The 12,665-nt window shown below is 42.6% G+C and overlaps 1 protein-coding gene across 5 annotated transcripts in view; it reads right to left on the bottom strand.

Moving 5' to 3' along the window:
- The window catches only part of mapk4.S (mitogen-activated protein kinase 4 S homeolog), a 69,167-nt gene extending 56,856 nt beyond the window's left edge, over positions 1–12,311 (bottom strand). For 2 of the 5 annotated variants that reach the window (XM_041580633.1, XM_018244590.2), the window contains exon 1: positions 11,560–11,799. Coding sequence is in view for 1 of the 5 variants with exons in the window: in XM_018244593.2 (XP_018100082.1) it covers positions 11,560–11,598 (39 nt within the window). In the remaining 4 variants the exon portion in view is untranslated. Of the gene's footprint in view, positions 1–11,559; positions 11,800–12,290 lie in introns of those variants that run through there. The other 3 variants (XM_041580635.1, XM_018244593.2, XM_041580634.1) reach the window with 3 other exon arrangements.
- Positions 12,312–12,665: the final 354 nt, after the last annotated feature.

Raw genomic sequence — 12,665 nt, 5'->3', positions numbered from 1 at the left:
AAGGGCTGTTAGTTTAGCTCCAGTACATCAGTAGTATCAGAGAAGTCTTCCTGCTCTTCCTCCCAGTGCTGCTGTGATCTGGAATGAACTAGAATGAGCAGGGAGTGGCACATGAGGAGAAAAAACACTGGCCCCTCCTCCCTGCTATGTCACAGTATTCAAATGATCTCTCTGACTAGTCAGAGACATAAGGAGAGCTCAGTAAGCTAATGGGCGGGGCTTCACTCTGCACCAGGAAGAAGGGGAAACAAGCTGTTGATAGCACAGGAACCAGAGCAGACTGGCCGCAGGGACTAAAGTTGGCCATAGATGTTGAGATTTTTAAAAGATCCGATTCTCATTGTGAGACCACGATTTTCTCGGAATGATCGTAAGAATTGACCATCAACTAAAAAGACCAATTTGCCAGGAAAACAAAGGGGAGCTGCCTGCTTGGCCCTGCAAACATAGATACATTGCACTGGGACTGACAAAGATTTTTTTAACCTGGCCGATCAATTTCCTGACAGATGTCGGCCGAAAAATCACAAGATGAATCCCACTAACCGCGCGATAATTTCAAAGGATTGGTCGGACTTCGCTAAAATCGGTCGTTCGGCAAGAAGAATCGTTGCGTCAATGGCGAGCTTAAGGTACATTTATCTGGGGGGCTGTTTAGAGTAAATTTATAGATAGAAAAAAAAAACCGTTTACTTGTTCTTTAAGGGTAAGGACACATGGGCAGATTCGGGACGATTAGTTGGCACGGCAACAAATCGCCTCTTCTTCGGGGCGACAATCTCCCCAAACTGCCTTCCCCCACCTTCCCGGCAGCTATAATGAAAAATCACCATGAGGATGGCACTCACCCAAAGTTGCCCGTATGTCCTTACCCTTAACCTCCAGGCTGGTGCTCCTCTCTGCTGAATAGAACAACTCCCCAGGGTATAGTTGTTTCCCCACTGTGCCACCAACTTTTGAAAGGTTCTAGTGGTTCCTTGAAGCTGTTGGTACCAGTCATTGATTCTGCCTAAACTGAGTATTAATGAGGTCCACAACAATGGACCTGGAACCTTTCACAACATGTGAGCAATGGGAAAAAAAATCACGGGAACATATTGCTCTCCCAGTGGGCCCAAAGATGATGTTTGCAGGGAAGCCCTCCTGTGTTCTGATGAGACTGTTTCTATAATACATTTATTTTCATTTGGAGCAGTACAACCTTAGGGCCCAATCAACCCCGTGGGACATGGAAATCTTCTGCCTATTGGTGCCATAAATAATAATTGGCTTTTGCCAGTGGCGGATTAAGGACATGTGAGGCCCCTAGGCTACACTTTCCACAAGGCCCCCTTCTAGGGCAGGGCTTTATATCGTCGCAGTATGTGCCACTTTTTTTTTAAAGAAAAACACCACCCGCCGTGTAAATTAACTGTCTGCAGAAATTATTTCACTGTCTGCAGGCTACAAAAAGTATTTTTCTGTCTGCAGAAATTATTTAACTGTCTGCAGAAATTATTTCCCTGTCTCCAGGCTACAAAAATTAGTTTACTGTCTGCAGAAATGATTTCACTGTTTGCAGGCTACAAAAATAATTTTACTGTCTGCAGGCTACAAACATTATTTTACTGTCTGTAGGCTACAAAAAATATTTTACTGTCTGCAGGCTACAAAAATTTGTTTACTGTCTGCAGGCTACAAACATTTTTTTACTGTCTGCAGGCTACAAAAATTATTTTACTGTTTGCAGGCTACAAAAATTATTTAACTGTCTAGAGAAATTATTTCACTGTCTACAGGCTACAAAAATTATTTCACTGTGTCTGCAGAAATTATTTCACTGTCTGCAGGCTAAAAAAATTAGTTTACTGTCTGCAGAAATTATTTCACTGTCTGCAGAAATTATTTCACTGTTTGCAGGCTACAAAAATTATTTTACTGTCTGCAGAAATTATTTCAGTTTGCAGGCTACAAAAAGTATTTCACTGTCTGCAGAAATTATTTAACTGTCTGCAGAAATAATTTCACTGTTTGCAGGCTACAAAAATAATTTTACTGTCTACAGGCTACAAACATTATTTTACTGTCTGTAGGCTACAAAAAATATTTTACAGTCTGCAGGCTACAAAAATTTTTTTACTGTCTGCAGGCTGGAACAATTATTTTACTGTCTGCAGAAATTATTTCATGGTCTGCAGGCTACAAAAATTATTTAACTGTCTGCAGAAATTATTTCACTGTCTGCAGGCTACAAAAAATATTTCACTGTGTCTGCAGAAATTATTTCACTGTCTGCAGGCTACAAAAAGTAGTTTACTGTCTGCAGAAATTATTTCACTGTCTGCAGAAATTATTTCACTGTTTGCAGGCTACAAAAATTATTTTACTGTCTGCAGACATTATTTCAGTTTGCAGGCTACAAAAAGTATTTTACTGTCTGCAGAAATTATTTAACTGTCTGCAGAAATTATTTCACTGTCTCCAGGCTACAAAAATTAGTTTACTGTCTGCAGAAATTATTTCACTGTTTGCAGGCTACAAAAATTATTTTACTGTCTGCAGGCTACAAACATTATTTTACTGTCTGCAGGCTACAAAAATTATTTTACTGTCTACAGAAATTATTTCATGGTCTGCAGGCTACAAAAATTATTTAAGTGTCTGCAGAAATTATTTCACTGTCTGCAGGCTACAAAAATTAGTTTACTGTCTACAGAAATTATTTCACTGTCTGCAGAAATTATTTCACTGTTTGCAGGCTACAAAAATGATTTTACTGTATGCAGAAATTATTTCAATTTGCAGGCTACAAAAATTATTTTACTGTCTGCAGGCTACAACAATTATTTTACTGTCTGCAGGTTACAAACATTATATTACTGTCTGTAGGCTACAAAAAATATTTTATTGTCTGCAGGCTACAAAAATTATTTTACTGTCTGCAGGCTACAAAAATTATTTTACTGTTGGGCCCCCGCCCCACCCCGTGCCTTGCTCTAGCTAGCTGCCTGGCCTGGGACTGAGTGAGTCTGACTGACTGTCTAAGACAAATTTGGAGATTTATATTATATGTAAAGGAGTTCCGAGTAAGTAATCTGCAAGGCAGGCAGGCAGCTAATAAAAAGCAACTCTTGGGCGCTACAACGATGAAGAAGGCAGACAGTCAGACTACGTGTCTGCTCTGCCTGAGTCTCTAACCGCGTGTGTGCAAAAGTGTGCCACGCTCAACTCTTTTAAGCCGTCGGCGCACACCAGTGACGTCACTGGTGAGTGCCTTCCAAACAACCGGTCAGGCTCAAGGATTGGTTGCACCACACGCAGAGACTCACTGTCATCATCACGCACACATGCCGCACACCTTCTTATACTCTCCCAGTCCCAGGCAGGCAGCAAGCCGGGGGGGCCCGACCTGGACCCGGTGAATTTTTAAAATGAAAAAAATTTTTTTTTTGTAAAAAACCCATGGGCCCCTACCACTAATGGGCCCCTAGGCTATAGCCTAGGGTAGCCTAGGCAGTAATCCCCCCCTGGCTTTTGCAAATGAACTAAAATAGCAAATCACTTGCGTTATCGTTGGGGCAGTTTGGTGGTACCAAGAATCTGACCTTTTATTGTGCTCTGAATCAATGGCACACACTGTCCCTGGGGAGGGTATCAAAGGGCTTTCTGTTTGTTTTTCTAGCCTGGGTCAACCTTAGCTTGATGAGAAAATAAAAGAGATTTGTTGCCAAGATATATAATTATTGGCTCTGTGGATGTGGAACATTTAGCACGTTTTCTATAGACCTTTTTCTTATTCCTTGAGAAGAGTTGAAATTGAAGGGGCACTCTGGGGATCAGTTACTATTGCAGGCCAGTGGGAATTTCTGCTCAAGTTAAAGAAGAATAAAAGGAGAACTAATGTCTAAAATGAATGTGGCTAAAAATGGCATATTTTATATAGTGAACTCATTGCACGAGGCTAAAGTTTCAGCTTGTCAATAGCAGCAATGATCCAGGACTTCAAACTTGTCACAGGGGGTCACCATCTTGGAAAGTGTCTGTGACACTCACATGCTCAGTGGGCTCTGATTGGCTGTTGAGAAGCTAAGCTTAGGGCTCGTCACTAATTATCCAGCAGAAAATGAGCTTCCCCTGTAATATAAGCTGATGCTACAGGTTTGCTGATTATTAAATTCTGATGCTAATTGCACTGGTTTCTGTGCTGCCATGTAGTAATTATGTGTATTAATTACTAATCAGCCTTATATTGTGACATTTCTATTCTATGTGTACTGTATATTGTGAGTGGGTCCCTAAGCTCAGTAAGTGACAGCAGCACAGAGCATGTGCAGTGAATCAGCAGAAAAGAAGATAGGGAGCTACTGGGGCATCTTTGGAGACACAGATCTTTACTGCTAAAGGGCTGTGGTTGCCTTGGGCTGGTACAGAAGCACAAAACATCATGTACAACTTTTCTACCTACTTCTTTAGTTTGGCTTTAGTTCTCCTTTAAGGTTTGTGATTGCAATCGTTGGGGAGATATCTAATACACTGGTGTCTCCTAGTGATGTGCAAGTCAAGAAAAATAGAACCCGAACCTGATCCCTCCCAACCTGAAACCCTACTCAACCCTGTGTGGCAGCTCTATTTATAGACCCCAGGCCTGACCTGCCCATCTCTGATGTGCCAAAAGTGGGCACAGAAGGATGGCTGTGGGCAAGGAGAGAGGAAGGACTTGATCCTGTCTGCGACCTGGTGATCATCTGTGGAAGTTGGTGAGAACCCACTCAGCTTACACATCACTAGTGTGTCCCAATAATTTACACAATAATTACCTTCTGGTAAGGCAGGCCCATCAGGGGTTCCCTATGCATATGTGGGGGATTTAGTGGTTGAGAAAACTATTCCACACGTATGGAGTAAAATCAAAAATCCAGCTTTATTGGGGTGATTAAAACAACAAACAGGCATCCATTACAGATGTCCTCCTACCCTATGACATGTTAGGTCACCTGACGCGTTTCACGCCTCTTTCTGGCACTTCATCAGAGGTGAGGTCACAGGAAATCCTGTGCCTTATATACCTGTGTTCATTAAAAAAATCTCAAGTATAAAAAAACAAAAAAAAACATTTATATTTTGATCCTTACACATCCTTAAAAACGGTGTTATTCACTCATGGGTTATCAAGTATACGCATTTATGGGGTGTTATACATACATTATGGCTGGAAAAAACATGTTACTTCCCAGTCATTATTGAGACCATGTGGATGCCATGTCTTTAAAGAGAATAATCAATCAAGGATGTGTAAGGATCAATACATCCATTATATTATGATAACTGTTGTGACTAATATGACTTGTAACAAGCAAAAATGTTTTTTTGTTTGTTTGTTTTTTTTATATTTGAGATTTTTTTAATGAACGCAGGTATATAAGGCACAGGATTTCCTGTGACTTCACCTCTGATGAAGTGCCAGAAAGAGACATGAAACGCGTCAGGTGACCTAACATGTCATAGGGTAGGAGTACATCTGTAATGGATGTTTGTTGTTTTAATCACCCCAATAAAGCTGGATTTTTGATTTTACTCCATACGTGTGGAATGGTTTTCTCAACCACTAAATCCCCCACATATGATGTCTACTGGAATGGAGACCAGCATGAGAAAACCTGCACACCATTGGGAGTGGGCACAATGGAGAAGTGGCCATAGCACGGGCATGTGAGTTTTTCTTTTTAACCTCTATGTTGGATATAGTTCCCTATGGATACCTCCAAAAATTTTGGAAATAGAAAGAGGGACAAAAAGATTTGCAGCGCGGAGCGTGGCAAAATGTTTTGACCATGCCCATTTTTGTGGCCACACCCCCTAATTACTATGTCCATTTTAAAAAAGTTTGGCAGCTTATGAAAGTTTGAACACATTTTAGTGGTCCTTATGGGTTATTACAGTTTTCCTAATGAAGGTGAATTTCCCTTTAAGCTGCAAGTCACAGTCCCCCCCCCAAAACCTGCTTATCTTAAACTGTTACAAAAGTAGCTAAGTATCTATTTTGGGCTCTCTGTCAAAAGCCAATTAAGTTAGAAACTGGGTATCTTTTTCTGGCTGTTCAGTGCAGGAGATCAAAGGGAAAGTCTGAACAATACAGTAAAAATCCGGGACTGCGGATTCAAAATCAGGACTGTCCCGGGAAAAACAGGACAGTTGGGAGGTATGCCTATGCTTGGGCCAAAGAAGTGCTGACTTGGTCTGGCCTGACCAATATATGGACAAAAAACACCCAGATATCAATGGGGCAAGTTATACTACTGGGGAATGGCATTGGCTTGTTGATGTGGTCCTTACCAACCTTATGATTCCCAGGGCCAGAACAAGGTGGGCATGTTGGGGAAAGATTAACTCTTTAGGTATATGGCCAGTTTACTCATCCTAATATGAACAGAATCTCTGTAATTAGCGCAGTCCTAACAGTTCAGGCTGGACAGGCCCAAACAGTTCAGGCAGCACAGGCCCAAACTGCAGACTGCGGGTAGGGTTTTCCAGAAAGTAGTTAAGGTTTCAGGTGGATCGGGGACATGATTGCAAAGTGTCCTAAACTGTCCCATTTTTTAGTACAGGTATGGAATCCGTTATCTGGAAACCCGTTATCCAGAAAGCTCTGAATTACAGAAAGCGGTCTCCCATAGACTCCATTATAATCAAATAATCCAAATTTTTAAAAAACGATTTCCTTTTTCTGTGTAATAATAAAACAGTACCTTGTACTTGATCCAAACTAGTATAATTAATCCTTATTGGAGGCAAAACCAGCCTATTGGGTTTATTTAATGTTTATATGATTTTCTTGTAGACTTAAGGTATGAAAATCCAAATTACAGAAAGATCCGTTATCTGGAAAACCCCAGGTTCCGAGCATTCTGGAGAATAGGTTGTTCATATTTAAATTAACTGTTAGTATGATGTAGCGAGGGATATTCTCAGACAATTCTCAATTGGTTTTCATTGTTTATTATTTGTGGGTTTTTGCGTTATTTAGCTTTTTATTCAGCAGCTCTCCAGTTTGTAATGTCAACAATCTGGTTGCCAAGGTCCAACTTCTCCTAGCAACTATGCATTGATTTGAATAAGAGACTGGAATATGAATAGGAGAGGCCTGAATTGAAAGATGAGTAATACAAAGTAACAATAACAATACATTTGACCCCCATTTGAAAGCTGGAAAGAGACAGAAGATGGCAAATAATTTTAAAACTATAAAAAATGAAGACCAATTGACCAGTTGCTTAGATTTAGCCATTCCATAACACAGGGCCGGAACTAGGGGTAGGCAGAGTAGGCACGTGCCTAGGGCACAAAGCTGGGGGGGGCGCCTGGCACTTACCTGCTCTGTCGCCGACCCCATTTCCGGTCCTGTATCTCCCCGGCCGATGCCGGAAGTTCATTGTGTAAATGCGCTTCTGCGCACTTTCCGTCTCTCCCCAGCCGCCGCTCAAAATTTCTGTGCGGAAATGCGATTCTGTGTATGCGCGCACGATCGCAGTTTTGCGCATGCATGCTTCGAATGTAGTATCGTGCATGCGCAATCAAGCACGTTATCAGCGGGCGCCATGGCCGGACAGGTTGCCTAGGGCGCCTGGCCGGGTTGGCCCGGCTCTGCCATAACATATTAAAGGTTAATGTAAAGATGAACCACCACCCCTTTAACTTGTGTATTGAGATGCTCTTTGAGGCCATAAACAAGCAGCAAGAGCCGCAGCAGAAAACAATTAACATTCGCTAACCTTTGTGTTCTGATCCTTCTAGTCCCACTCACCGACACACTGGGTATTTTATACACCGGGAACATCCCGCAAATACTAATGAATGGCTTTAGTAATAAGCTCTTAATCTCTCAGGGAATACTAATGGCCTTATATACTGTAAGTCCCATTTTTTGCAATCCGTCACATGTACATTAGCCTGATTTTCAGCCACGATGTAAAAAGCACATTAGTTGTGTTTACAACAGCTTGTAATTAACTGGCAAGCATGCATTCGCGTCAAACTTAATATCTGAGTGGTGATAGTCTGTGATGCATGTGCTCTACCTTCATCAGAGATAAGTAATGATGCAACAGTATACCATAGAGACTTGAAAGTACAATGAAGGGCAACAAAATGTATAAAGGGAATGGAATGGTCTCAGCTTGCACCTTCAACTCCCTGTATCTGGGCTATAGATCACTGCTGTGGGTCATACACTAGAGGGCAGTACAACTATCCATCGTTGGACATCTACAGTAGGAAAGCTCTTGTTTAGACTTTTAGGAAGACAATATGTTTGACAGGATCAAGGAATTTTGCACAATGAAAGGTCCCACAGGGGAAATGCATAGCCTCTTCTGAGCCGTTAAACCTTAAAGGCTTACATGACAAGCAAAACAAGAAGGAAATAACAAGTCTTGGTAACCTCCAGATCTAGTAACCCATAGCAACCAATCATTCATTTTTCTTCAGCCAATTGGTCCAGCAACACACTCTTACCCTGCTTTATGGCTGAGATTCTAGCCATCTGTATAACAGAGCATTCTGTCCCAGTGGCTGCACAGATCCTATCTGATCCCCATTGTAAGCAACAGTCCTGTCCTGCTTTATGGCAGCTGAGATTCTAGCTATCTGTATAACAGAACATTCTGTCCCAGTGGCTGCACAGATCCTATCTGATCCCCATTGTAAGCAACAGTCCTGTCCTGCTTTATGGCAGCTGAGATTCTAGCTATCTGTATAACAGAACATTGTGTCCCAGTGGCTGCACAGATCCTATCTGATCCCCATTGTAAGCAGCAGTCCTGTCCTGCTTTATGGCAGCTGAGATTCTAGCTATCTATATAACAGAACATTCTGTCCCAGTGGCTGCACAGATCCTATCTGATCCCCATTGTACGCAATGTGCAGGCTCTTAGAGAGTGGTAGATACACAATACAGGTACAATATAATAAAGAGGATGAGAAAATCTTCTGTAGTATTTGGCCCCGGTGGTTGCTTAGTATTAGTATAGTATAAGATTTCCAATTGAGATTAAAGGGGATGGAAAGCTACATAAGTTTATTGACAATAGGTTAAAAGTAACTAATTATTAATAATAAACAGCTCTAAAAGCTCTCTCTGTTTATTTTGGATAGCAGCTGCCATATTAGCTTGGTATGACATCACTTCCTGCCTGAGTCTTTCCCTGCTCACTCATAGCTCTGGGCTCACATTACAGCAGGGAGGGAGAGAGGAACAAACTGAGCATGCTCAAGCCCAAGCCCTGGAGGTTTAAGCTGAAAACAGGAAGTCCGACACATTGATGATCCATGCTGGCCACCCTGGTTTTAAATAGATGCCCTGGTTTACTGCAAAGTTTTAGAGTATTTGGGAACTGCCCACCTTAATGGGGCCATGTTTTGCTATGGGTGAGCCAATCAGTCAATCCCCAATACTAATAGCAGAATCCCCCCCCCCCATTTGGTGCTGCCAGAGTTATTTATGGCAGAATGTTCCCCCCAGTGTGTATCTAATCAGCCAGCACCCCCTCACTGGTTCAATGGCTCCACTGCTACTCCAGGTGTTGTATTGTAGGAGCCAATCACAAATCAGCAAATCAAATGCTCTGAAAACCCAATGTAATCATCAGCCAATAATCCTATCAGACATTTCTTATAATTCAATTCAAAGGTTTTACCCTTTTCTAATCTACCGGAAAAACAATGAGCGGTTGCTAATCAATGTTAAATGGCTCTGCAGGTAAATATTATATGGACATAGATGAGCATTATCTTTCAGTAAGTTGTTCACATCCCTAGTAAAACAAACCCAGCGGTAACAGCTTAAATGCCGAACTGAAACAAAATAATTCTAAACAAAAATCTTTAATTGACATTATGAGCTTTCAGATATTCTATTTACTTATAGCAAAATAAAAACCCTAGTGTAACAGCAGCACCCAGAGCAACAATAAGTATCACCCCAAATCTCCCCCTAACTGACCTTCAGGCTGGGCCCCCTTAGCTCATAACAAGGTTACAGATATATAGAAACATTGGGGTAACAGTCACCCTGCTATAGTTCCAGGGGTACCCAGGGTACAAATAAACACTCACCCCAAATCTCCCCCTAACTGACCTTCAGACTGGGCCCCCTTAGCTCATAACAAGGTTACAGATATATAGAAACATTGGGGTAACAGTCACCCTGCTATAGTTCCAGGGGTACCCAGGGTACAAATAAGCACTCACCCCAAATCTCCCCCTAACTGACCTTTAGACTGGGCCCCCTTAGCTTATAACAAGGTTACAGATATATAGAAACATTGGGGTGTCACCCTGCTATAGTTCCAGGGGTACCCAGGGCACAAATAATCACTCACCCCAAATCTCCCCCTAACTGACCTTCAGACTGGGCCCCCTTAGCTCATAACAAGGTTACAGATATATAGAAACATTGGGGTAACAGGGCGTTCTTATGATACAGAATATTGGGTCAGGGAGTTCTGATGACACAGGATTATCGTGTAGCTTCTTTGTGCCACTCGCTGGCAATGATCACAGATGTGCTACATGTTCCGAGGCACAACTATGAGAACTACAACCCCCAGCAACTCCTGACAAGCTTCAGCCAATGCAGTAAAGGGAATACACAAGGTAAAGGTTTTGTAGGACTGCGGTTGTCAGGAGGGACTGGGTGCTGTAGTTCAACACTGAGTGGAAAGACTGATATTGCAAAATACAAATGATGTCCTCCGCACTGCCTTTTCAGTCTTTTTAGGAATGCATCAATCCTCGCTTGGGTAAACTGCTATCCCAACAAATGACATTCTCTAATTTTTGGAAAGACTGATATATGTACATAGGTTACAGGGCGGCACATTCATGGTTCCTGGGGTTGGTGCTGATCCAACCAACACATTCACAGCTACTGTATTTCTTGATTAAAAGTCTCCCTGTATAAAATATGAGCTGCTCCTGAGCACAGCTTGTATGGCTGCTATTCCCAGACATGGCTGATTAAACCTCTTAAACCCACACCTCTGAATGGAGCCATAAAACAAGCCAAGATTTTGCTGCCCCCAGTGGGTGCACAATGACCTCCCCAGAAGCAAAAGGGTTAACCCCAATACATTGGTTCAGTGCCGGAGTGTCTATTGGGTCGGTAACCTCTGTATAAACAAACCCAATGTCTTTGTTCAGCATTAGACCCCCATTTTGCATCTGGATAGAAAGTGGGACAAATGAGAAAGAAAACCAGCCAGCACCCTCTCTTTGTCATTAGTGCAGTGGGTGCTGCTGAAGGTTAATTGGGTCCCATTCTGCACCCTCTCTAGAAGGTAAATCCCAGTGCTCTTTGGATTCCTGCCTGAACTATAACTCTCTGCATGCAGCACACAAGGCCAATGAGTGTAGCAGAGTCTCATTGCAGGACACATATTGGTTATAAAACAATGGGTGCAGCACCCAGTGCCACTAAAGCTGCAGACACTGAATGGAGACAGCGGATCTCTTTGTGCGCTGTGAGTCGATGTTAGAGCTCAGGGCAGCGCGGGGGAGCAAGGGGCAATGTCAGCAGCCACTTACCGGCCTCACGGGCTCCATCCAGTCCCCGCAGTGTCCCATTGTGTTGCAGGCAGATGTCTCCTATTCCCTCCGGCTCCAGCACCGGCTTATCCCCAGCTGACAGATCGCTCGCTGCCTCCCAGGGAACTCCCCTCCGGCCACGCCCACTCCTGACATCACAGGCAGCCAGATGGCACCTGCTGCCGGTTCTGCCTCACACAACTGCCGACTCCTGCGCTCAATACAATCACTATCTGCCTGACATCAGGGTCACTTTACTGCACTGCTGCTCTTCTCCAGGAGAGGGGGAGTCTCTGCGCAGGATAATAGCTTGATGCCACATTAAAGGGCTAGTTCACCTTTAAGTTAACTTTTAATATGTAATGGCCAATTCTTAGCAACTTTTCAGTCGGCTTTCATTTTTCATTTTTTTTTCTAGTTTGTAAATTGCCTTCGCCTTCTGCCTCCTTACAGCTTTCAAATGGGGGGTCGCTGACCCCATCTAAAAAAAAACAAAATTGTCTTTAAGGCTACAAATGTATTGTTATTGCTATTTTTTATTACTTTGTATCTTTCTATTCAGGTCCTCTCATTCCTATTCATATCTACAGTTGCCACCCGTCTGAAATTCACTGGCCTAGCCAGTAAAACACCTGCCAAGGCCGGGCCGATATTGCAAATTTAATGGCAATGTAGCTGCCGATAAATGTGTAATACCTCTAACAAAAACCCCCTATCCGTTCAAAACGTACCTTTTTGCCTCCTTCTACCCATCGCGTGATGTGGCTCCGCCCCTTTTTACATCACATCCCGCCCTCTTTTACATCACGGCCTGCCCTTTTGTTCCCAACCCCCCCCACCGGCCAGTGGAAATTTTATTAAAAGGTGGCAACCCTATTCATATTCCAGTCTCTTATTCGGGTCAGTGCATGGTTGCTAGGGGAATTTGCACCCTAGCAACCAGATTGCTTAACATGCAAACTGGAGAGCTGCTGAATAAAAAGCTAAATAACTCAAAAACCACAAATAATAAAAAATGAAAACCAATTGCAAATTGTCTCAGAATATCACTCTCTGCATCATACTAAAAGTTAATTTAAAGGTAAACAACCTCTTTAACTGTAAGT

This window comes from Xenopus laevis, chromosome 1S (genome assembly GCF_017654675.1).
Source record: "Xenopus laevis strain J_2021 chromosome 1S, Xenopus_laevis_v10.1, whole genome shotgun sequence".
Lineage (NCBI taxonomy): Eukaryota > Metazoa > Chordata > Amphibia > Anura > Pipidae > Xenopus > Xenopus laevis.
Note: the sequence above shows the minus strand (reverse complement) of the source record. Positions and strands in the feature narration are given on the sequence as shown.